Source organism: Schistocerca serialis, chromosome 4 (assembly GCF_023864345.2).
Source record: "Schistocerca serialis cubense isolate TAMUIC-IGC-003099 chromosome 4, iqSchSeri2.2, whole genome shotgun sequence".
Taxonomy (NCBI): domain Eukaryota; kingdom Metazoa; phylum Arthropoda; class Insecta; order Orthoptera; family Acrididae; genus Schistocerca; species Schistocerca serialis.
The window spans coordinates 725,453,052-725,479,985 of NC_064641.1; the positions used below are offsets into that span (position 1 = coordinate 725,453,052).

The 26,934-nt window shown below is 41.9% G+C and overlaps 1 protein-coding gene across 1 annotated transcript in view; it reads right to left on the reverse strand.

Moving 5' to 3' along the window:
- Positions 1-4,533: 4,533 nt before the first annotated feature.
- The window catches only part of LOC126474730 (homeobox protein Hox-A4-like), a 447,456-nt gene continuing 425,055 nt past the window's right edge, over positions 4,534-26,934 (reverse strand). Inside the window, exon 4 of the mRNA XM_050102209.1 lies at positions 4,534-6,715. Within this exon, the coding sequence (XP_049958166.1) occupies positions 6,258-6,715 (458 nt within the window). The 3' untranslated portion in view covers positions 4,534-6,257. The remainder of the gene's footprint in view (positions 6,716-26,934) is intronic.

The window sequence follows — 26,934 nt, forward strand, 5'->3', positions numbered from 1 at the left end:
CCGCGCTGCTGCTACGGTCGCAGGTTCGAATCCTGCCTCGGCAATGGATGTGTGTTATGTCCTTAGGTTAGGTTTAAGTAGTTCTAACTCTAGGGCACTGATGACCTCAGATGTTAAGTCCCATAATGCTTAGAGCTATTTGAACCATTTTTTCCACCCCACAAACTGATAATCCGGAAACTATACAATACAATGCTTGCACACAATGCTTGTATTCAACATTCCGGCAGTTTCACGTTGTCAATGGCTAATCTCGGGCTTACATTAACCCGTTAATGCCATGTTAATCACTTAAGTATGTTACAAATGTATTCCCGATATTCCGTTACTCTACATTAAATATTTTTTTTTTGTGTTGCGATTTTTTTCGTTCAGCGTATATGAGCCTCATCTTGAATACCCTTCTTTCTGATGTGCTCCTGTCTTGTACACCCCTTAACTGGTTTCACGACCTACGTTTTCGTAGCGCATCCGTATGAAACAATTTTGTTTCGTCTTTTGTTCCACTTACCAATGAAAAGGTTACTTTTTTTCTATATTACATGGTTAATATTTGGTCTTTAGTGTTCCCCTCACAGATTTGAAATTTTGGTTATCTTACCTTATACTATCCAGTGTCCGCCTCCGTAGCAAACTCGTCAGCGTGTCTGTAACGTGAAGGACCTGTGTTCGATTCCCGGTGCCAGGGTTTAATCCTTATGGGAGGACTAGAACAAGGAGCACTCAGACTAGTGGTGGCAAAGGAGAAGCTATTTGAGTGATACGTAGCCGTTCATTGTCTGGAAAGCAGATACCCATGCATAGCGCATCCGAATGACACCATTGGCAGAGGATGACGCGGCGGCAGGTCGATACTGAAAGGTCTGACATGGCCAGTAGACTGAGGTTTAGGTTTTTATACTAGCCAGTCATATTTATAAAAATGTTGTACATGTTACTTGCTCAAATGCACAGATATCAGTATCTTATACACGTGGACTTGAGACGCGTAAATTTTTATGATGTACAAATTGATTAACAAATAAATCAAATAGGATATAGACCGGATCCTTGTCGTAAGTTGATGGCGGTAACTAAACAATGTGCCCCAGTTTCGTAAGGACAACTTGTGTGAAATTCCATCTCGTGGCGATTGGGGCGTAACGATCCTGAGAGTTTCGGCAACACTTGTATAGAAGGTCAAAGCCAGGTTTTGTAGAAGGTCAAAGACATAGCAGACATCCTGAGTGCGAATGGAACAGTATGTGTCTGACAGTCGACGGAAAATGGCGGTGGAGCAATGATGCAACATCAATTTTTGTGTTATATGAGGCAGATCATCCAGCGAATTCGTCGCATTCGACCCGAATACCGATAGGCAGGGTCCTGGTGTCTCCTCCACGATAAAGCCCGAGCCCACACGCTGAAGATCGGGCGCTAGTGTGACGGATTACAGTTCTGGATCACCCGCCGCATTCGCCAGATTTGGCCCCAGTCGACTCTGGGTTGTTCACCACATTGGAGCTAGCAATGAAAAGACACTGTTAAGATGCTTTTAAGGACGTACAAGGAAACTGTACTGCAGTACTAAATGTATCTCCAAAAAAAGGACTGCAGTGATTGTTTCAAAACATTTTTAAAACCATTTCAGCTGTTTACTGTTTCAGAGGGAGAGTGATGCGGTGAATTTGTGAACATAATCCATGGCTTTTATTTTTCATAGACACAGTCCTACAGGAAATGGGGCACACTGTGTATGACCTACATGTACATTTTTTCCTATTTCTACCGTTATTGTTGTCTTCTATAAGTTTGTACATTCGATATTTAGTGATGCAGCGTTCTTTCCATCATTAGCCACGTAAGATAAGTCTTTATTGCATTAAAAACCTTAACATGCGGACAGGTCGGTTTGGTTTCTTTATTCAATTCAACGTAGTTCTTATTCACCTGTTAAGCAGCAAAAACATGCAACACTTGAGTTGATTATCGATACTGTATCGTGTGTATTCTGTAACTACTTTGACTTGTATGTAAAAATTGTTTTTCTTTCTGTACTTTGATGTAACCTGAAAATATTTCGTAAATGTCTTTTCTGCAGCTATGCTATTTTGTGTAAATAATTGTAACATATATGTAACTTGTTCCTGCTTAGGGAATGTATAATTGCATACGCTAGAAAAGCTTTAGGGAAGTCCCCCCACAAAGAAAAGGCTTTGACGAGAATGTAAAACGTGGGGAGGTACGAGAAGTCCGACTACCACATATAGTCAGTGGCTAGCCCACAATGAATCAACTTCCTGAATGATAAACGAGACAAAGATTTCTAGAAAAGTGCTGTAATAATGCCTCGGGTGTGGATTGTTATTAGCCATTGCATCATGGTATTTTTGAGGTTGTTCTAAAAGCTGCACTACACGTCAAGAAGATATTTTACACAGCATATTGCATTATACGGCCACAGAAGTTCGCTATTGCATCCACTTTCAGACAAAATAAAATTTAATTTTTTAAATACATACATGGACCAGTGTTTGCTGATGTGTTGGAATAATAAGAGTTTATTTTTGTATGGAAATATGCTGATTTTTTCTCTTAAGACGTAATGATAGCGTCAGACTTATTCATTACAATGATTAAACCGATTGTTCCACTATTTTGGTTTGAAGACAGTCTTTTGATGAATTTCTCCACGCACTACTTAAAGTTCTTAAGTCCAGTCTATAGTATAGGGATATTTAAGTATAATTTCATTCTGAGATGAAACTCTCAAAGAGTATTAAAATCATTCTCAGAATACAGAATTTACTCGAGAACAGTTATTACAAAAACGAAATCTAGATTATAACAGACTGAAGGTCTACAACAATTATATTGGTGTCACAGGTTTCTAAATAGTAATTTTGTGCATCTATTCCTCTTATGTATGATATTATTATTAATCAGGAAACGTGTTATGAGACAGAATATTTTTAGGGTTGTTCCCCGTCCGTTGTAGTCAATTACCAATTTAGCCACAGTGAAAGTTCGTGCAAAACTTAATTAATCATTATTGACCTAGTTGTGCTGTTAAAATAATGAATTGCATTATCTTCCTTGAACTATAACAGATTCTGATTCCCCATGTACCACTCATGTTCTGTGCTATGCAAGCATTACATGCAGTCTCATGTTAGTGTGAAGTAGTTTGTTGCCACTAAACTCAAGCAGGTTCTTTAAATACTTAAGCAAGTAGTACATTTTAGTGTGAAGTAGTTTGTGCCACTAAACTCAAGCAGATATCAGATCTACTGATGACTAGTTATTTTGCTAATACATGTTAGGATTTCTTTTGTCCAGTTACTGTCTTTCTCTTGGAAGTGGAGTTTAAGTCAGCAGTTACCTTATTTTGTTTGCTGTACATTTACTAGAAATTATTTTTTTTTCTAATTTGGCTGGCGACTGTATTTGGTCACAAATTTCGCTTCTTAAATAACATACCGTTGCTTCGACTGCAGTTCGAATATCTTTACATCATTTCAATATATAACCTTTCAGGAGATGAATTACATTCCGATTACTTACCATTAACACACATGATCACAGTAAAAAACTTAAAACCCTCGGAAAATCGGCAGTATTATAGGGACGATTTGTATATTTACCAAACACCTACAGTTTTATAAGAATTGTCAACTGATGACCAGTGTCTTCGTGAACTTAATTGTGCTCTATCATACTTACTTCCATTAGTTGCCGAAGCTTGTTGTTAAATATGATCCGATGGATGTCGTATGTGGTATTTGTCATATTTATTCCTCTAAAATTTTTTTTAAAAGAAGTTAATATTACGTATTAAGTTCAACATCTCTCAAGATAGCACTTTCCTTCCATCGCTCACTGATAGAGATAAAGGGCACACTGCTTGAAAATATGGAAGGCATTCCATCAGATCTCTGGATTTAGGTAAGACAAGAAAACCATTGCACTAATTTTCAATTTTGTCAATGCTTGAATGTGTTGGAGATATGTCCCAAACTCTCTAGAGTTTTATTATTACTATCGTCACTGCTTATAATATTCTTTCATCAACTTAAGTGTTAGACCATCTCATGTTTCTTTTATGTTTGTGTTCTAAGAATGGCGATAAAACTGACAATAAGGCGGGGCTTTAAGTGAAAGAGAAATTGTTTCAACCTACTGCAATGAAACGGAGAAGGTGTAAACACAGTTACATTCTTATGATACTGTAGATTATACAGATGTTCATCTGTGGCAATCAAAGTGTATTTTCAAGTAATATTTTAGGCTGTATTATTAGTCATTGTTTCTTTTAAGGAAGTGATAAAGGATTTGAACTGTATTGTTGTTGCTGTGGTAAAAGAATGTTTTGGGAACCATAGCACTTACGAGTGTCTGTCATTATCGTAGGGAAGTTGTCAATCAACAGATCATGTTCAAAGAATTTGATGACAAAATTAGTATTATAATACTGTTTTTATTAACTCATATAGGAATAAATTATCGCGGACATATAACCGTATGTATATATATTACAGCAATTTGATTCGTCATTCCTATTGTTATTGTAAGACTACAACATTTATATTTATCTCTCTACGCCAGCTATTGTTTATTCCTATTATTCTGAGATCACCAATCACTTTTGACACAAGTAATTTGAATTTACAATTTATATCTTTTATGGATTTCACTGTGGTTGCGACAAAATTGAAGCGAAGTAACAAAATTAGAATAATGAAGGTAGATATTGACCTCTGTTTTCACAGTTACGAAACTACAGCGTGAAGCACTTACATGTACGAAACTATGACACAAGTTAGCTACACTCAATGGCGAGTATTTACATTCGTAACCTTCATCTCGCTGTTTAGAGAGACTGTACATAGAAAACAACTGTCACAGCACTGCACATAAGTTTCTTGCCTAAGAAACAGAAATGAGTAAAACAATCACTGCCGTGCCTCCTGGTTCGTAATACTCGTTCTTCGCGGTGTGCACATATTACGAAGAGTCAGCGATCACATGGCTCCTTCAGTTTACTGTTTCCATTGTCCTCTAAGTAGTACCACTAGGTAGGACCTTAATACACACAGTGAATTAGCTTCAACAGCGTTGGGTCAGTCAAGTTCTCGCAGTATATTAACAGTTCTGCTGATAACTTTAAGTTAGTTGTTCCCCACAAGTTCCTTTCAAAATGTGGCGGGAAAAAGGAGGATCCTGCCAGAATCCGAAATGGACTTAATTCGGTGCTCAGACGGTGTGTGACGACTCCACAGACATTTTCTGTGTGTTGTCTTCAAGGTATAACGGAGTCAGCAATCTTTAATGGACAGCAAATTCCCGCAGAATCGTTCGTTAACGATAATTTACATGAAATTAAGACCTTATGGTAAAAATCATGTGCCGTGTTGGTCTATATGTTCGTAAGATTTTACCAGGGGTTTAAAAAAATGAAAATTAGTTTTACTGTTAGACATAACTGCATTTGTAAATATGACTGGAAGTAAAACGAATGAAATAGCAAAAACCCTCCGTAATTAGTCACCTCACTAAACTCTTGTAGTTTTTAAATCATAAAAGGAGTTGTGATCTGAAATGGAGCTAAGCTTCAAAGTGCACCGTGATTATCAAACATTTATTCACTGGTCACAGAATAGGTTTTGTTCCTTTAATAGTGATTTTGTGATCCTAAAATTCATTTTTATAAAAAAACTTTCCCGTTTTTCCCAAAGTAGATGCAGTCTCCGCTTTTTAAGGCGTAATTGAAGTACTAATGACACGATTTTTTTTGAACGAATGGACGTCACACGAGTTATAAGAGCAGGACAAAATTTTCAGTTTCAAGGAGAAAGCCATCATTTCTCAACGTTCGTAAGACAGCTCACAGTTCACTTTCGCACTGCATAAAATGTTGACATCCATATCTCGTCAAACCTGGCACTTGACTTTTTTTAGTAGTAAATACTAGCAACAATAACGATCTTGCCACAACATATGCTGACTCCTACATCGTTTCGCTTTTATGACGGATAGCGTACAATACTCCACCAACTTCTTATCAGGTCCCAGTTCTTCACAAACATTGACTGTGCGGAACTATTTCTTGACCGCTTCTAATTACAGGAACAAAATACTTGTCGGCATATATACACCGAACTATGCTCCGTGGCGATATATCGCGCAAGTGAGTCGCACTCAGAATCCCAATGTCTACATAGCGAGTGTCCGTCTAATTATTGCACATTGTGTGACACAGCGGCCTGCAGTGGTGCCATCTACTTGTCGACACCCGAGTCGCCTCCGCCCCCGCCGCCCCCAGATGCCGCCCCCGCGGAGGACACGGCTGCCGCCGCCGCCACCGCCGCCGCTGCAGCTGCCGCCATCTGGGCGCTGCTTGGGGGTGCCTTCTTCTTCAGGATGCCGAGGTCGGTGACGTTCTCCAGGAAAGACTTGTGCGCGCTCAGGATCTTGGTGGACTCGACGTCCTTTTTGAGCTCCTCCATGTCGCGCTTCAGCTTGGCGCGCCGGTTCTGGAACCACGTGATGACCTGCGCGTTGCTCAGGCCGAGTTGGCCCGCAATCTCGTCGCGGTCCGCAGGAGACAGGTACTTCTGGTACAGGAAGCGCTTCTCCAGCTCGAAGATCTGGTGGTTGGTGAACGCCGTGCGCGACTTCCGCTTCTTCTTCGCCTGCTGCCGCGAGTTGAACAGGTTCAGGTGGCTGGCTTGGCCCTCTGCAACACACAGCAACAACATTGCCGTTAGTACTCTTTTTCTTTCTTCCAATTTCTTCATTATTTGCTTCAATATGTCTATTCACATTTTAAATCCAGAGTAGTCATCCTGTATGATGCACAAACTGTAAAGGAATAAACATCTCTATATCCTTCTAAATTTGGTAGATTGCTAGCTGAAAACGAGCCCCTTCACTAGGTTCTTTTTCTGTTACATTCCTGAACTGAAAAAATGTTTAGTTAATCATCTCATTTGTATATCATCTAACTTGTTTAAAATACAAGGTGTTCTGAAAGTTGCTGTGAAGCTACACCATGTGTTGAAAATGACATCCACAAGCAGCCATAGAATTCTGAATTCTTCAATATTAATGTAGGCTGAAGCAATGAACTACAATTTGTAGTTAGGGTGTGATTCGAACCTGTGTCTCCTACTTCATTAGGAGATGCACTTCCATTGTGCCACAGAGGCACACCATCTACCTCAGGTGTGATGACTATTCTATTGTATCTCCCTCCCTGATACAAATTGCCATTCACACCTCAGCACATTATTGTTACCCTTGTAAACGTGCATCAGTAATGCCACGACCCTCCAATATTGGACAGCCTTGGCAATACTGATGCGAGTTATGAAGGGAACAGCCATGGGCTGAAGTGTGAATTGGCATTTGTATCGGAGACAGAGACGTTATAGGATAGTCAACAGAATTGCAGTAGCAGTTGTGCCAGTGTAGCGCAACGAATAGTGCGTCTGCGTACGAAGCAGAAGATTCAGGTTCGAATCCTGGTCCTGGTATAGATCTTAATTCATTGCTTAGGTACCCTCACTGTTTTAGATAAAGACGAGACTCATAGCGTTCAAAAAAAAAAAAAAAAAAAAAAAAAAAAAAAAAAAACATTGTTCAAATGGCTCTGAGCACTATGGGACTCAACTGCTGTGGTCATCAGTCCCCTAGAACTTAGAACTACTTAAACCTAACTAACCTAAGGACATCACACACATCCATGCCCGAGGCAGGATTCGAACCTGCAACCGTAGCGGTCGCGTGGTTGCAGACTGTAGCGCCTAGAATCGCTTGGCCACTCCGGCCCTCATCGTATCTCATGAACATCAACTGCATATGACTGAAATCTGAAATCGCTTAATTTTATTGTAAAACGCTTCCTGCGTATCTGATTGTGATACGCCTCTCACACGCAGAGGCATTTCTGTTTTTGTCACATAACGTGCGTGGGAGATTGCAATACAGTAGAGATTTCGCTGCTCCCCTATGAAAGAAGCCCGGTGGTCTGAGGTCCGGCGAGCGAGGAGTCCATAGGTTGAGATGACAAATTCCCCAAAAACTCTTCCAGAAAACGCATAGTGTTGTTAGCTTTGGGAGCAGTAGCGTCAGAGTGTTGAAACCATGACTAGTCGATTTCGTCTTCTTTGCCTGGCCTGTTAAATCGTGGATCATTAAACAGTAACGTTCACTGATCATGACTTCTTCAAAAAATAAAGGTCCAATAATGTGACGTCTGGATATGGCTAGCCACACACCATTTTTCTGTCATTTAGTGGAGTTTCAAGCACAGAGCGAAGATTCTCGACTGACCATGATCTTGTGTTTCATGTGTCAACATGACCAGACGGACTGAACCAGACGTCATCTGTACAGAAAGTGGCGTCAAGAATATCAATGTCATTTCTCTTAATAAAAGATGGTAATCATTTGCATCAACAGGTTCGCGTTTCATGATACGCAGCTTTTAATTCATGCACTCCTGTTATTTTATACGGGAACAGTTTCAATCCTTTCCAACTTTTGCAATGATTTTGCTGGCCTCTGCTGCATAGTCAGAAATGTCCAACAACTTCTATTCGTTTAATGTTAAGTGGTCCTCCAGTTTTCTCGCCATTAAGACTGAAAATGTCTCTCAAAATTTCTCAATAAGTCGACGAACCGCATTACTATGACGTACAGCTGTTTCCGGGAATTTTTCAGCGAATGCCTCCTATGCTGTCTGTTTATCGCCTTCTCAAAATACATGTTTAACAAGAAAAATATGTTCCACAGTTGAAAGCACCATAATTTAGAAACATATTGAACATCCAAACACTGCACATCGCATTCAACACTTTTCATCAACTGATCCAAACAGTTTAATGTTACACAAAAGTACAAGACAAAAACAAGATCGCGTATCTGTGAAAAATAGTTCTGCCAACATGTGTTCTGGTAAATTTGATTCGATCTTCCAACGTTATCTACATCGATAGTCCAGGGCACAGCTACTTTTCGAACGCGCTATATATTGTTATAAAACACATGTTGTGCTTTTGCATACAAAGGAGAATTAAGTTCTGTATTCGTATATACATCTTCAGATAGATAAGCGGACGCCAGTTGTTACTATGATTTTTGGAATATGAATGAATCCTTCTGCTCTATTTAAAAGTCCTGTTTTTATTTGCTATCGATTTCGGCGCTATAATGCACCACCCTTACGCCCCTCTGTGATAAAACTGGTAATCATACGGATAACCAGGAGCCGCCAGTATACACCTACAGAGGGCACAATCGAACCGACGTCCGGAGTGATCACGTCCTCTCTTCCTGCTTTTGTTATTGATAGTGGCAGCACGTCTACAAAACTGCGCATAGTATGGTGTCGTCGACCTAACGTCACTTATAAAGTATACAGTATGGGTCCCATCACTGATCTTTGGGAAACTCCCGACATGTCAGAAATAGTCTGAATAGGCTCAAATGGCTCTGAGCACTATGGGACTCAACTGCTGAGGTCATCAGTCCCCTAGAACTCAGAACTACTTAAACCTAACTAACCTAAGGACATCACACACATCCATGCCCGAGGCAGGATTCGAAACTCCGACCGTTGCGGTCGCTCGGTTCCAGACTGCAGCGCCTAGAACCGTTCGGCCACTCTGGCCGGCAGTCTGAATAGCTTGTAAGGCTGTTGCAGAGGAGGCTGTGCTGAGAAATTATTGTTAAGAAGAACAAAATTCATTACGCCGTGCCGTTTCTCAGTTATTTAGCATTGAAGTTAGCCAATCAAGTCGTTGCGAGCGCACACTGAAGCAACTTGCCAAAGACAGTGCCGCCAAACGTGTTTTTCGTTTGGTTTCCTCAAATCGAACTCAACTTGTTTAAATTTATTACTTCGAAATATTGCACATTTTAATTGATAATGAGTTTCAGAACAAATGGTAACTCACAGACCCACAGATGCCTGCCCATTGCCGCATTTTAGCGCGCGCAAGGGCTTGAATTCGCGCGCACCCACCTGATTGGATAATGGCAATGCTAAATAACTTGGAAACGGGGCAACGTGTCCAGTTTTTCATCTTAACAATTATTTCTCAGCACTACCTCCCCTGCAACATCCTTACAAGCTTTTCAGACTGTTTCTAACATCGTGAATCTACACTGAACTTGAAGCCGAGTTCAGGGAGACAGCTTTGTAGCAGGCTTACTACTAGTAAAGAGAAACCTTCTGGCACAGTTTATTAAAAAAAGTGCTGTATGCCAGGCTGCAAAAAACTTCGGCTGCGTCCTCTCTTCCTGTTTTTGATATTGTCAATGCCTGAAAATCTACAAGACTCTGTACAGTAAGAGGTCTCTGGCCTGTCTGCCTTGTATAAAGTAAACAGAATGCTTCCCATCACTGATCTTGCGGAATGAGCTGCATGTACTCTGATCTTGGAACTGCGTCTGGAGGGGAAACTTTGTATAAGCCTTACTACCGATACAGGGAAGCGTTATAAGTACAGTTTATAAACAGTTTCTGTATCGCTGGATAAATCGAAAACTTTGTCTATGTCCAGTAGTTAGGGTCCCACAGTAGCCTTTAAAATTGACACCTAGGATGGCCGCCCTCCTTAGGGGCTGATTTGCAGAATGACCTCTCTGGAAACCCCACTGCGACTTCTTGGCCAGCCACGCATTACCTGGTGCTGTCTGGTCTGGGCTTACCCACCTCCACCGCCCCCACCGTTAAAGGTGTTCCCGGGCGCGCGCTGGCGCCGATTTGCCACGCGGCCGTCATCTTCTGATTTAGCCGAGATTTACCGGCCGTCACGACCTCTTCCGCTCGGAAAGCCGGAGCGGATTGCTTTGGCGGTGTCATTACACCAGCCGGGACTGCGGTAATCAGCGTTCAGTAATAAGACTGTTGGGGTTCTTTAGCTGCCAGGCGAGAACAGGTTCCACGTACGAAATCGGTAACGGGAAATGTCAAGGATACAGGAAGAAAACTGGAGATAAAACAGCCTCTCTACCGTATTTTAATGTGTGTAACATTCAGCTGCCTTTCAAGCAGGCTATTTATTTCCTCTGTAAATTGCACTTAATGAAAAATATGCATATCCTGACGATGGCAGAAGTAGAGAGGACATAAAATGTAGACTAGCAATAACTGTAAAAACTTTTCTGAAAAATATAGCTGTTACTTAAAGAAACACAGCATCAAGACTGACTGGTGTATTTCTTCAAGTAATTTACCCACAGCCACCACCATCATTATCATGGGCAAAGAGCAACACAATTGGTGAAAGAAGGTTTAGCAATCAGCCGCAACTTGAGTTTATTGTAGCAGATTTAAATTCGGCAACTGAGTGACCACCACCAATGCAGCAAATATAGTTAACACATTCCAGCTGTTGTCCGGTATAGTACCCCTTCGACTATACACGTCAAGAGTTCACACTACAATATTCTTAACGTGTATAGTCCAAGGAGGACTATGCCAAACAACGGCTGAAATGTGTTAACTTTATTTGCTGCACTGAAGATCGTCACTCAGTGAGCGAAATGTAGATCTCCTACAACAAACACAAGTTGCGACTGATTGCTGTACCTTCTTTCACCTACTGAAATAAGTACAGTCGCTGAGAATTTCCAGGTTACAGATGGAGCTAAATTTAAAAAAAGAGAAATACGTTCTAAAGTAATTATTATGAATTATTATTTTCTGAAGGTATTTGATTCGATTAAAACCTTCTAAGGAAGTGAAACCTGGACGATATACACTTCAGACAAGAAGAGAATAAAAATATTGTAATTTGGTACAACGGAAGAAAGCTGAAGATTAAATGAGTAGATGGCATAACCGTACTAAATAGTTTGGGGGAAAAAAGAAATTTGTGATACAAAGAAGGGAAATGTTTATAGACTATATCCTGAGGTATCAAAGGATAGTTCATTTGGTGAGGGATGAAAGTGCGAGCAGTAAAAATTATAGACAGAGAACAAAACTTGAATATAGGAAGCTGAATAAAGTAGACTTAGCACGCTGTAGCTACGAAAAGACATCCATAAAATAGGACATCACGCAGAGCTGCATCCAACCAGTCCTCGTACTGATGACTTCAAAGGCAACAAAAATGTTTACACTTCCTAAAGTCCCGTGGTATCTTTTTCGCAGCAGATGTTTCTAACACGGACTAACGATTATCAAGTCTACGAATATACAGGAGGAAATGAGTTAGACGAATCTTAACAGTGTGTGAGATGGGGAACTATGTTTTCGATGCGGTAGTTATAAAATTCAGAAGGGCAGCTAGAATCTAACTTGGAGGAAAAATCATACACATACGCGAATTTGGGAGTAGCTATTTGTTCGATTGTATACTGTGTGCAGTCGTAGGCTCTTCACTCCCTCCCCATGCGAGCTGTGTCAGTTAGAAACGCATGTACCTGGCCGTGAGCCACTTGGAAAAAAAAAGAAAAAATATATATAGAGAGAGAAACAGGGATACCCCTTAAGAAGAGAAATAGCCTTTTGTAGTACATAATTTTATGATTTTCCCACAGCTGATGCATTGTCCCTGCCGATGCAATGGTTCAAATCAGGGTCTTAAAATTCTAATCATGTTGTAGACATTCGGTGACTTCTCTGGAAAACTTATCAAACCACTTGGTACTTTTGTAAGAAGGTGGAGGTCGATTTCTGCCACCATCCTTACGGAACGAATCTACGCACCCCTCCCCAAAAAGCTTACTGTTGACTAAAGATTGAGATTCAGTCAAACTAACAGTAATGGTAACATAATACGAATTTGAATGTGCGCTAAGAGATGACTGTCAACCATAACGACTTCTTATTGAATGAAGTTAGAGGACAGAACAGCTGCAGACAATTCGCAGTGTTTTCTTGCTCGCAAGACATTGACAGAAACGTTCTTCGGACCATCAGAGATGTATTTAGCAGTATCAGAAGGATTCGCAGAAAGGATGAGCTACTTTCTCATGGTAATGCGTGCTCCAACCCATTGTCTCGAGCTAAGGGCTTGCCGTGGTGTATCATTTGCTCGTATTCTCCCTCATTTACGATGATACAGCTGTGTGTTATTGTCACCCTCTGGAAAGTGCGTATGATGAAACGCTGACGTCATGGTAACGTATCTAGCTACACATTAGTGTGCAGATCCGTGTCATATGCAAATGAACTAAGGAAAATCTATGATGACATTGGCTAGGGAATTGCTAGACAAGTGCAGCAATCTCGAGGCGGTTGCCAACCTCCCTCCACTTCCTCCCTCTCCCTCCCTCTCTCTCATCATACACACACATACGCACACACACCCACACACGTCCATATACACACACTAGCAGAAAGAGTAAGATACATCTACATTTACATTTATACTCCGCAAGCCACCCGACGGTGTGTGGCGGAGGGCACTTTACGTGCCACTGTCATTACCTCCCTTTCCTGTTCCAGTCGCGTATGGTTCGCGGGAAGAACGACTGCCGGAAAGCCTCCGTGCGCGTTCGAATCTCTCTAATTTTACATTCGTGATCTCCTCGGGAGGCATAAGTAGGGGGAAGCAATATATTCGATACCTCATCCAGAAACGCACCCTCTCGAAACCTGGACAGCAAGCTACACCGCGATGCAGAGCGCCTCTCTTGCAGAGTCTGCCACTTGAGTTTGCTAAACATCTCCGTAACGCTATCACACTTACCAAATAACCCTGTGACGAAACGCACCGCTCTTCTTTTGATCTATTCTATCTCCTCCGTCAACCCGACCTGGTACGGATCCCACACTGATGAGCAATACTCAAGTATAGGTCGAACGAGTGTTTTATAAGCCGCCACCTTTGTTGATGGACTACATTTTCTAAGGACTCTCCCAGTGAATCTCAATCTGGCACCCGCCTTACCAACAATTAATTTTACATGATCATCCCACTTCAAATCGTTCCGTACGCATACTCCCAGATATTTTACAGAAGTAACTGCTACCAGTGTTTGTTCCGCTATCATATAATCATACAATAAAGGATCCTTCTTTCTATGTATTCGCAATACATTACATTTGTCTATGTTAAGGGTCAGTTGACACTCCCTGCACCAAGTGCCTATCCGGTGCAGATCTTCCTGCATTTCGCTGCAATTTTCTAATGCTGCAACTTCTCTATATACTACAGCATCATCCGCGAAAAGCCGCACGGATCTTCTGACACTATCTACTAGGTCATTCATACATATTGTGAAATTTAAAGAATAGCGTTATGATTAGTATTTTTCTGAACCACTCTAACAGAAGGGCTATCTGAGGAAACTAAAACCTACATCATTCATTCTAGAATATACCGTACCCGACTCCTTTCACCGTATTACCGTCTAATTCGCCTACATGATTTTAGGCCATATATAGGTCTAACTTTTTCCAACTGCTCCAACATAGCTTTGTTACAAGGTTGAAGCAACTTCTTGTCCTATAATACGGACGCATACTCGTAATTTAGAGTGTTCCGCTTGCTTTCTGTCTATGCTCAAAGCGCGACGCTCAAGAGAGACTGTTCGTTCAACTGAAATGAGCATCTTCGACACCACGTAATAGCCAGCTCACGAAATGAGGATAAGCTGTCGTTGACGTGACATCGAACTCATTAGCACCGCGTCTCTGACAAATAGGGGTACCGATGCTTCGCTTAGTAGCAGAAAATGGCGCTGTCTGCAAGTGCGACAAGCCACTAGGGCTCGAACAAAATATATTGCCTATTAACGGAAATGCCGGTCGGCGCAAAGCGGTGCCGACGCAGCGCCAGACGGGAACAGAATTACGCCGCTGTTCGTATTCTAATCACTAGGAGTGGATGTGTCTGCCGGGTGCCTGACTGGACGCTAATGAAGGAGTGAGGCCGCTTTCGCGAGCTTATTGGTGCACGGGATAACTCAGGCGTGACTGATGTTTCCTTGTTGTTCCGCAGGCTTCTTTGCGGAGTATTAATAGGTCCGTCAGCGGGAACAAAGAACTCTTCTGCCTAGCTGGCTTTGTTATCGTACACTACTGGCCATTAAAATTGCTACACCACGAAGAAATGCATATGATAAACGGGTATTCATTGGACGAATATATTATACTAGAACTAACATGTGATTACATTTTCACGCAATTTGGGTGCATAGATCCTGAGAAATCAGTACCCAGAACAACCACCTCTGGCCGTAATAACGGCCTTGATACGCCTGGGCATTGAGTCAAACGGAGCTTGGATGGCGTGTACAGGTACAGCTGCCCATGCAGCTTCAAAGCGATACCACAGTCCATCAAGAGTAGTGACTAGCGTATTGTCACGAGCCAGTTGCTCGGCAACCATTGACCAGACGTTTTCAATTGGTGAGACATCTGGAGAATGTGCTGGCCAGGGCAGCAGTCGAACATTTTCTGTATCCAGAAAGGCCTGTACAGGACCTGCAACATGCGGTCGTGCATTATCCTTCTGAAATGTAGGGTTTCGCAGGAATCGAATAAAGGGTAGAGCCAAGGGCCGTAACTCATCTGAAATATAACGTCCACTGTTCAAAGTGCCGTCAATGCGACAAGAGGTGACCGAGACGTGTAACCAATGGCACCCCATACCATCACGCCGGGTGATACGCCAGTATGGCGATGACGAATACACGGCTTCCAATGTGCGTTCACCGCGATGTCGCCAAACACGGATGCGACCATCATGATGCTGTAAACAGAAACTGGATTCATCCGAAAAAATGACGTTTTGCCATTCGTGCACCCAGGTTCGTCGTTGAGAACACCATCGCAGGCGCTCCTGTCTGTGATGCAGCGTCAAGGGTAACCGTAGCCATGGTCTACGAGCTGATAGTCCATGCTGCTGCAAACGTCGTCGAACTGTTCGTGCAGATGGTTGTTGTCTTGCAAACGTCCCCATCTGCTGACTCAGGGATCGAGACGTGGCTGTACGATCCGTAACAGCCATGCGGATAAGAGGCCTGTCACCTCGACTGTTAGTGATACAAGGCCGTTGGGATCCAGCACGGCGTTTCGTATTACCCTCCTGAACCCACCGATTCCATATTCTGCTAACAGTCATTGGATCTCGACCAACGCGAGCAGCAATGTCGCGATGAGATAAACCGCAATCGCGATAGGCTACAATCCGACCTTTATCAAAGTCGGAAAAGTGAGGGTACGCATTTCTCCTCCTCACACGAGGCATCACAACAACGTTTCACCAGGCAACGCCGGTCAACTGCTGCTTGTGTATGAAAAATTGGTTGGAAACTTTTCTCATGTCAGCACGTTGTAAGTGTCACCACCGGCGCCAACCTTGCGTGAATGCTCTGAAAAGCCAATCATTTGCATATCACAGCATCTTATTCCTGTCGGTTAAATTTCGCGTCTGTAGCACGTCATCTTTGTGGTGTAGCAATTTTAATGGCCAGTAGTGTAGCTGCTAATTCAGAGCGCTTATCAGGACAGATAGATTCCGTCTTATTCAGTTTGCGAACGCAGTGCGACACTGAACTACACTGTCGGGTGAAAATCATCATTTATTTAAAAACTGTTAGACTGACCACAAGGAGGTTCAGATGAAAGCGTGCTTTCCGCGAACCATTCGAGACTGGAATAGGGGAAGTGAAAGTGAAACTAGTACACAGAGTACCACCCCCCACATACGGCAAGGTAGCTTGGGAAATGAAGATGGAGATGCAGTAGCAAGAAAAATATTTCTAAAAAGTACAAACCTGTTAGCAGCGAATTTAAATTTAAATGTTGGGAAGTATTTTCTGAAGACATTTGTTTGGAGAGTAGCCTAGCTTGGAAGTGAAACGTGGATGGTAAATTTAAGGGGAAAAATGAGTAGAAGCTTTTGATATGCGGTGTTACATGTGAGTGCTGGACATTAAACGGGCAGATGGGGTAACTAATGAAGAGGTACTAAATCGAAATGAGGAGAGAAGAAATCTGTGGCACAGCTTGACTAAAGGAAGGGGTAAGTTGATTGGAGACTTCCTTTGACATCAAGGAATCGTCATTTTCCTAATGCAAAGAAGTGTGGGGTCTAAAAACTGTAGAGAGAGACCAAGTCTCAGATGCAGTAAGCGTGTTCAAATGGGTCTTGATTGCAAAAGTAATGCAGAGGAAGATGGGTGCACAGAATTGATCATCGTGGGGAGCAACCACTCTCTGACTGAAGACAACAATCATAAAAAAAACAACTAACGAATGTTCGGTAATAAATGGTGGAAAACGATTTTTGTAACTGGATCGAGGATTTCGTGGCAGAGAGGAAAATCCATGCTAATCTGAACGGAGCGTCATCCAGGCGAGTAGAAGTAACCTCAAGCGTGCAGTGGGGAAGTATATTAGGACTCTTGCTGTACATGTAAGTTAATCACCTGTCAGATAACTTTTATAACAAATTATATGCTGCAGTTATCTATAATGAAATACCAGTCGCAAAAATCCTACACAGATATCCATTGGCATATTGATAAGGCTTTGTCAACTTGTTTCAGATAATCAGAAATTAAAAATCGTGGAATTTACAAAACGCAGTAAACTAGCGTTCTATGACTGTGGCATTAAGTAATTACAATAACGACAGGACTCACACACCTTATATCAATACATGGTAGTAATAATATGTTGGACTGTGAGATGAAGCTGTCGTAAATGCTCATTCATAGGTACGACCAGAAGTCTCCTCAGCCAAGCACTTCCCATGGTTTGCAGAGGGAGAATGTAGACGCAGTTTGAACGTAAAACTCGTATATACTATCATACGGAGTATCTTCTCAAATATGTGCTTGTCCTAAAGAATTTTTGACTTAACAGAAGCAAGTACGCTTTTTATCAAATGGTTCAAATGGCTCTGAGCACTATCCGACTTAACTGCTGAGGTCATCAGTCGCCTACAACTTAGAGCTAATTAAACCTAACTAACCTAAGGACATCACACACATCCATGCCCGAGGCAGGATTCGAACCTGCGACCGTAGCGGTCGTTCGGCTCCAGACTGTAGCGCCTAGAACCACACGGCCACTCCGGCCGGCCGCTTTTTATCCAGGAGTGCTAGACTAAGAGGGTGTACCCGAAGGGCTTCTGTGAAGGTTCGAAAGTAACGGTGTTGAATTTCCTGACAAGTCAGCCCGAATAACTGTGCGGAGATTTTTTTTAATGGTGTTCACGAACAACGCTACTATGACACTGATCTGGTGCACGGGCGCTCTTTGGCTTTGAGGTCTATATGTCTGCTTTCAAAGGCTCGGTGAGTACCAGTTTGGTTTTAAGTATTAACTAGGCAGGGTCCGCTTTATTCCGTTCATAACATTAGAATATGGCATGAGCTGAAACAATAATGATCAGAAATAAATTTATTTTGTTATTTAAACGAAAATTAATTTTTAATATTCATCATAATTGCAGACTTCATTAATAAATTCTTATAAAAGTCCATTACTAACGATCATTCTATGGATGTATTTTTGAATGGTTGATTCTGTGCGAACTGGAAACTGGTTATAGTACCTCCGCACTAAGTATCAGTTCATCAGATGGCGAACCCTCTTTAATAGCTGCCTTAGGATGACCGTTCCCCGGAAAGGGGAAAAAAAGATTCACTCTGTCAACCCTACTGCATTCTATACGTTGCACACTTATTCTCTTGGTGATATACGACTTATTAGACAGGCATTAGCGTGTAAGGGTGCCATATAACGTGACTGTATGTTCCACACATCTCTCCCACCCTTTCACGGAAGCTGTGGATATCTCAGTTAAATCATGCACAGGAATTCCTACATGGTTATTTATATACAGCAGTCTTTGATGGAATAAATATTAATCGAGCAACTTGGTTATGACAAGTATTATAATCGCGTAACTTACATACTGTGTGTTTCTATTGCCTGTTGAAGAAATAATGTGTTAGATGCTAGTAAGGTGCGTTATTTTTATAGAATAAGTGAAACCAACGATGCCGCACATATATATTTGTGTACACCTTCATTTTATGGACGATTAGCGTTGGCCCACTCTCCACTCAGAAGCAGCGCATGATTATCAAAGGTCTTTCCTTGAACGTTTAGCGCTACGAACCACAGAGAAAGTAAATTCTGTGGCAGACAGCGCCACTGCTAAACGGTAAAATTCAAGTGAAACGTGTAGATAGACATCACATTCGCTTTAAAAGCAAGAAACAGACGAGTAAACCCTACCGTTGGCGATGTTTTAACAGAATACAAAGAAGTGTACGCAGAGAAACACATTTCAGTAGTTGCATGCGCTGTGCCAGTATAAATATGTTATTGATACAGCCGCTAGTGATACCAAACACACAAATGGGGAATCAGAGCGATATTATTTCTGAGGTGTTAGTGGACTCAAGATATGGGACAATTTAATATCTTTATGTGATGTCACCGCCAGACACCACACTTGCTAGGTGGTAGCCTTTAAATCGGCCACGGTCCGTTTGTATACGTCGGACCCGCGTGTCGCCACTATCAGTGATTGCAGACCGAGCGCCGCCACACGGCAGGTCTAGTCTAGAGAGACTCCGTAGCACTCGCCCCAGTTGTACAGCCGACTTTGCTAGCGATGGTTTACTGTCTACATACGCTCTCATTTGCAGAGACGACAGTTTAGCATAGCCTTCAGCTACGCCATTTGCTACGACCTAGCAAGGCGCCATATTCAGTTACTGTAAGTACTATCTTCAAGAATGTATTCTGAACAGATAATATTGTGAGTCATGTAATGGATTAAAGTTAAGTATCAAACTAATTACGTCCGCTTTCTGAATTCTCATTCCTTGTCATGTTACAGACCTCACGTCAGTATACTTTTTCCCTCCTCACGCCAGCCTGCGTGAGCTAAAACGCGTGCATTTCGGCCTCCACTCGTAACACGGTGTTGGCTCTTCTGCCAATACAAAACTTTATATCGCCCTAACCGCTTCACGTCAGTCACACGATTTTCACATAACTGCGATCGTGAAAATGAGTCTAGAACAGCGCATACTATTCAGTTCAGACCACGTCACCCTCTCATAGACACATTACTGCCGCGTGCATTCTTCTCAGCAGCGGAATTTTACGGTTTCTATATGCTGTATAACGACATCTGCCAAACATTAATTACGACGGAGTATTGTCTATTTGTTAGGAGAATAGATTCGTGCGACACACATTAGAGATTTTGAAATGTTTTCGTTTGTTAGGTATATTTCGAACACTAGTGACGAAGACAGCGAAGTGTATTACGAAATCATCTACAGTTACCATAGAGTTCATTTTCTGTCCTTCCTAATGAATCACTTTTCTCCTTAGAAAATATAGTTCAACGATAATCGTTTTCATCTCGAGGACATTGCCTTCCGGTCTTGTAGATAAACTAAGCAGTCGTCTCAAAACACGTCCATACAACACATCCAAGCCTTATTAACATGAATCCATCTAATGATGGAGGTAGAAACTCTCGACACATGTAGTCAGGAGAATAAAAACGTGACTGACTACAACAATTACTGTTTTCAATTCATCAGTCACGCTCAGGCCTAACCTAAAATGTTCGCACTTATAGTATAGGACAGTGTTGATGATACACCCGTCGAATTCATTACTGTATAACTACACGATCGCAAAATAATCACTGTAAACAGTCACAGCCATAAAATACTGAGGAGTATGCGTACCCAACGATTTAAAGAGGAACGACCATATAAAACTAATAGCAACTAAGCCAGATGCCCGAATGGAATCCATTGGAAGTATCCCTTCATCCAACGTAAATACCGCGGAAAGACCATGATCATAAAATCAGAGAGACTCGAGCTCACACGGATGCTTGCCAACTATCGTACTTCCCGCGAATCATTCGCTACTGGAACAGGAAAAGAGGGAAGTGATAATGGTACAAAGATTACCCACCGTCACAAATACCTGCGAAGTATACATGTAGACGTGGATAGAAATTAAGTGACTCCTTCCTATGTTTTCAAAACAACTGGCTATCTAGTGATATCTTGCATTTCCTCTTCCATTTCGTTTACCATTGTCTTCCGAAACGGCAGTCTCAACATTGTAGCCAAGCGTTGGTGACAAATGTCCAGACGACAGATGCATCTCTATATCATCTACGTGCCCGAAGATTAAGACTTTGCTATTTCTGCATTCTCCCCATGCTTCATTGGGAATTATTATAACGGAGTAAACTGTCTCTTAGAAAGGTGCAGTCTTTTACACGTGAATAGTGTATAATTGTGGACTTAACCCCCTCTGAAGGACCGGTCTGCAGACAAACTCAGTAAATGACTTTGGCGTTACCATCCAGAGAACGGATCTTAAGTATTGTATACCTTAGCGTATGGACACATGTCGTGAAGTAATTTACGCCAGATACGTCCGAGTTCTTTTGAATCTTGTGCACTTGAAGAGAACTTCTCGTAGTTTCTGACAATCAAGGGGGAACGCCGAGTAGCAATAAGCTGTCCAGACTTGCATTCAGTGATGTCTCATGTTGCTAGGAAGACAATGTTTCTTCTGTATAATGGGCAGAGGCAGAGAATGAATACAAGGTACTATATTACGAATATGAGCGTGAAAAGCGATTACGCTTTGACGTCCCCCGCTGCCGCGCGCCGAGTTACAGCCAGCTTACGTAGCTGTGTCGTTACGTCTCGGCGCAGCGCGCGTCTCGTGCCAGTCGAAACGTCCTTCATTTCATTGCAGCTCTGTTGACAGGAATTTTCAACACATACCGCATGTGGGACTCTCCTGAAGGTCGAGCACTAACTCACCGGTCTTTTCTGTGCGAAGTAAAATCGCGATCACCGGTGCTCTGCTGTTTTGTTGAACACATGGGGATCTGCGCGGTGTACCACCGTTTAACGTCTATTGTGTGACATTTCGTGGTGAGTAGGCAGTTGATGAATAGCATTCCCATCACGTTAGCAGTTGTCGCACGGAAATAACGTGTTCCTAGAGCCTCTGAATTTCAACATCTCTAACTTAATCAAAGTTAGCTGAACAGAAACTCTTTCGTTTTATTATTCGGTAAATTTATTTCTTAGTGAACTAAATAGAGTTTTATAAACGAGGAGCCAGATTTTTCAGAAATGGAATTTTTTTTTGCATTTGATGTATAATACTAGTTACTGACGTTATGCTTTCGACTTTCAATGAGAAAATCATTCGAAAACAAATGGATAGATGCGTATTTGGAATTACTGTAGGAGACAGGAAAACAAACCATTGTAGTAGTGATTGACTGGAACTGAAGACGTAATTAAGACTCTAATGGAAATGAAATGAAAGCTGGCGGGAGATGTAGGCAGCCAACTCGACGGCTGCTGGGCCCAGGAATTTTATTCCAAGAAATAAGAAAGCAGCTAGATGACGAACTGATGGAAAGTTCGGAGACCGTATTAATATACACAAGAGCAAAACTGTTACATAAAAGCGAAGCTCGTAATATATGGAAAAGCCTGAAGAAAGTATTTATTCAGCAGCGAATGTCAAAGTGCTGAATCTGATTTCTTTGTACAAGTGCTCTACGTGATACCTTATCTCAGAACTACTTTTCCAGTTAACTCCCGGTGAATTTAGATTTGGTTAGTAACAGTTTCTGATGCATGCATAGTTGTAAAAAAGGGAAGCCTATATAACTCTTCTTTGTCTATTTCTTGTACTGTATGACACGCAGGCGAGATGAACCCATAAAAATGTTTTTGAAAAAGACTGAAGTTTAAAGTCCTGTCGATATTAAGGTCGTTAACGGAGAAGCGTTATCTCGGTTGGAGAAGGCTGACGAAGAAAATGTCCACAGGTCTGTTTAAATGACACTCCCAGGTATCAAACTGAAATAATTTACCGAGACCACAGTAAACCTTAATGTGGACTGCTGAACAGGGATGAGATCCTTCCCAAATACGAAACTAGCGTATTCACCATTGACATATACCGCCCAAATGGCCGATGGAAAGATATTCCGTGTCACTGGGGGATATGACTCCACAGATCACATGAAGCTGCAAATTATGATAGTAAGGGAAAGAGCTCGGCCGCTAAAATTGTTTATTATTCATTACAAATACGATCAGCCATCTTCAGCCCAGAAGGGCATTTTCAAACATCTTTTCGTCAGGATGTGCAAGCTTCACGGATACATAAGAGCTCTAGTAGCCGAGCTGATTTTCTTTGCAGGAATTTCCTGCTTCAATATGTGATCGCCCGGGATAACACCAAAAAGAAGAACAAATTTTTGAGACCTCAGCAAGAGTGTAGCCGAGTGTCGGTCGATTTTTAAGGTGCGTCGTCACTTATAATCGATTCGAGTTCGATTTTGGAGACTGCATGGAAAAAGGTTTGAACTTTTATATGTTAACGTGTTTATGATTTTCCGACGTTTATCGTAATGTATGAGAGCCGTTACGTGCATGCAGTGGACACTCGTAAATTCCGTGAACAACTGATGTCAACAAAATGGAATGTTTACAGACCATGATAATACATTGAGCTTTCTATCTCACTCTGTCTAATGCCAAAAAATTACCACTTAGTGAAATATTTTTAACATTAAGTCGATCAATACTGATTTGTGATTGAAGCAAGTCTTCCATTTAAAAAAACTGATATAGCAAATTTTGGTTGTCTGAAGAAGTCATTCACGAAAATGAAAATTTATGTATGTTGTCTTGCTTTCCTCATGTTAGCGAAAAACGTTTATGAGTTAAGGTTAGTCTTGTGAGGGAAGTGTTGAAAGGAATGTGAATAACTGTTACATATTTTTAGATGATTTCTTTTGTTGCAGAGTCAACCAGCGGAATTATTCACTTTATAGAATAGCGGTCAGAGAAATCCAGCCGTTAACGCTCTTATCAACTCAAAAAAATAAGTAAACATAAATCAACGCAGAAGAACAAGAAGAAGAAAACGATTACGCTATTAGTGAGCCATGTGAATCACAGAATTGTGTAAATCTGCACTTGCAATGTTATGTGGAGTTATACCACATGCTCCAGCTGTTTTCATAATCGAACAACACCAGAAACTAACGATGGCTCTAGTTGAACAACTTTTTGTACGTGACTGATTCCTCGCGATTGCGACTGCGAATATGAATTTTTAGTAGGGGCACAGTTTGACTCTCTCGTTTGTCTAGAACATGTATTTACTAGAGAAAGAGGGCTGTGCAGGGCAACATGAATTAAAAGTGTTTCCAGTTTGGAACGCTCGACAGAAATGAATAAAAATGAATGTCATGAAAGAACTAAAACGAATTCAAAATTAGACGTGATTGAAAGGTCAGACCTGGCAAAGGATGGCTTAAGATGGATGGAATTGATCCAGGCTGACCTGGAAAATACTTCAAGGCGAAAGAATTTTAAAGAGATCCATCCGTCAGATGTTCGAGTCCCTCACAGGCGTGGGTGTGTGTGTTGTCCTTAGCGTAAGTTGGTTTAAGTTAGAGTGAATACTGTGCAAGCCTAGGTACCGACGACACCGGCAATTTGGTTCCACAGAACTTACCACTAATTTCCAAAATTTATTAAAGAGAGTTAAGGTCATAGAGGACAAAAGGTGTGACAATTACAGTAAATGTATAATGATGGTAATGAAGCATACAGTAGCTTTAGTAGGCTTGAGATAAACGTGTTTAACAAATCGGAAAAGTGTAAAATTCGGGAATATACTTCACTTTGATAGTCAACCGGTTGCAACTTGCTGAACATCCTGTGGCTGCTGTTCGCGCTGCAATCGGCAGCGGAAACAGAAGGCGAACGTTTTCTGTGTTTACAGGTAAGGGGCGCTGGGAACCCAGCCGCTTTCGCCGCAGGGCAGAAATCATTTTCTCGCCGTGGTCGCGCGGTTAAAGGATTAATGGTAGGGTTCGGGCGGCGGCGTTCCTTTTGTGGGACGGATCCGGCGCGGCGGCAAGATCCTCCTTTGTGAGCGACAATGAGCTGGCAGCTAGCCTTTAATCCTGTTAATATGCCGTCACTTACGCAGAAGTCATTACCACTTCCGCGAGTCGCGCGCTGTAACCGAGTATCTCTCGGCATGACGAATGGAACGCCAGCCTCCACCTGTGTATATTGCGCAGGGCAGTGCGCGCGGGCCTTTCGGCGGGACTGTAGCGGCGAGTGCCAGCCGCAAGGAGACGTAATTTGCTGCCATCGCCGGTAGCGATTACATGTGACGAGAGCGAATGATGGAGGCGTTCCACAGCTGCTGTGCAGCTCAGCCCTATTGTGATACCGACAGCAGAGATGCTTATGTCAGCAAAGTGATCAAAGTCATGGAGATCCATCACAGTGTCATGTATGATCTCTTTTGGCCCGTCGCATTTTGTCACCCCGAAATCTTCCCGGAAGACCCTAAGACAAACGTTCACCCATTGCGTGATAGCCTGAAGGCAAATGTTCTTCCCACTGCCTGAAAATGATGCATTTTTATGATGCCTTTCAACGCTTCGGAATGGGAAATTGGAACAAATGATCTAATATATAGGGTATTGAGGCGTAGCGCCGTATACCGATCCTGCCTTGGAGGCGGTTAAGTGGGAGATGTGTCTCAGAGCTGGATAGTGACAGATGGTGACGCGAGACTGGACGCGCACGTACTTTATGGAACAGCCGATAGAGGACAATATTGGATAGGGGACTGATTTAGTTTCGATTGTGCCCACTAGAGTGCACTAAAGTAATACAATGTTTTTCATAAACTGTTCTAGTATTTTCATAAAGTGTTATTATGTCTTTTTGTGTAGGTAAAATGTTATAAATGTGTTTTAGCAGTATGAATGATGCGTGAGTGTGGTTTAAGGTTAATATGAAGATAATTGTTTAACGAGTTATGTAGTGGGATTTAGTGTGGGAACATTTCGAAGAAGTATGGATGTGGACAAAGGGGATTTTTGTAGAATAGATCTGTAAAGTAAGTTTATGGTAAAGGGAAAGTTAATTCAGATATAAATAGCAATAGTAAATAACTTTATGCATCAAGAAAACTTCAGCATATTAGGTAATTACGTCGGTAAATAGTGCAGTCGTTGGGTTTACTATTTTGCGATTGGTTATTGATGAAAAGCGCGGACTGTCGCGGGAGAATGTTGTTTTCTATTGGCTGTTGAGTAAACTGACCAATGGTAAAGCAATATTCTTCGCGCGCTTGTCTCTGCTTGTAGAGAAGACTTAGAGTATTCTAGAGAGGAGTCGCAGCCTAGCCATGAAACAGTTCGGACGTGTGTAGTAGTAGTTCCGATGGAAATGATAAGTTGCTGGATCTAGCAGTGTTTCATACATCAAAAGTGTGGTAAATGACGGCATAATTATTCGGATGGGTGTGTACAAATTTCGGAATTTTTAAGTGAATTTTGTGACGAGAAAAGACATCTATTCTGCGTGGCGTATTGGGCAGGTCGGTGGCTAAAAACTGTGGCGGCATTAGGTACCGACAGACTTAATATTTGGCGAGCATTCTCAATCAAAAACAATCCGTATTTTTGTAGCTATTACGTTTTCGGGAAACGCAACACCATAAACTTGCTAACGTGAGTGAAAGGAATTGTGAGTGACAGTGTTAAGACGCACGGACTTGGCAGTGATACTTATTCACCTAAGTTTCAGAATATATTAACCTCTCATTTCGTGTGAAAACTTTTTCCCGAAACGTAGATTTAGTGACTTTAATTGCAGCCTGGTTCACGTCGAAGTACAGTAGGTTCAAATGGTTCAAATGGCTCTGAGCACTATGGGACTTCACATCTGTGGTCATCAGTCCCCTAGAACTTAGAACTACTTAAACCTAACTAACCTAAGGACATCACACACATCCATGCCCGAGGCAGGATTCGAACCTGCGACCGTAGCGGTCACGCGGTTCCAGACTGAAGCGCTTAGAACCTCACGGCCACACCGGCTGGCAAAGTGCAGTAGGTTTCGCTCGGCTTC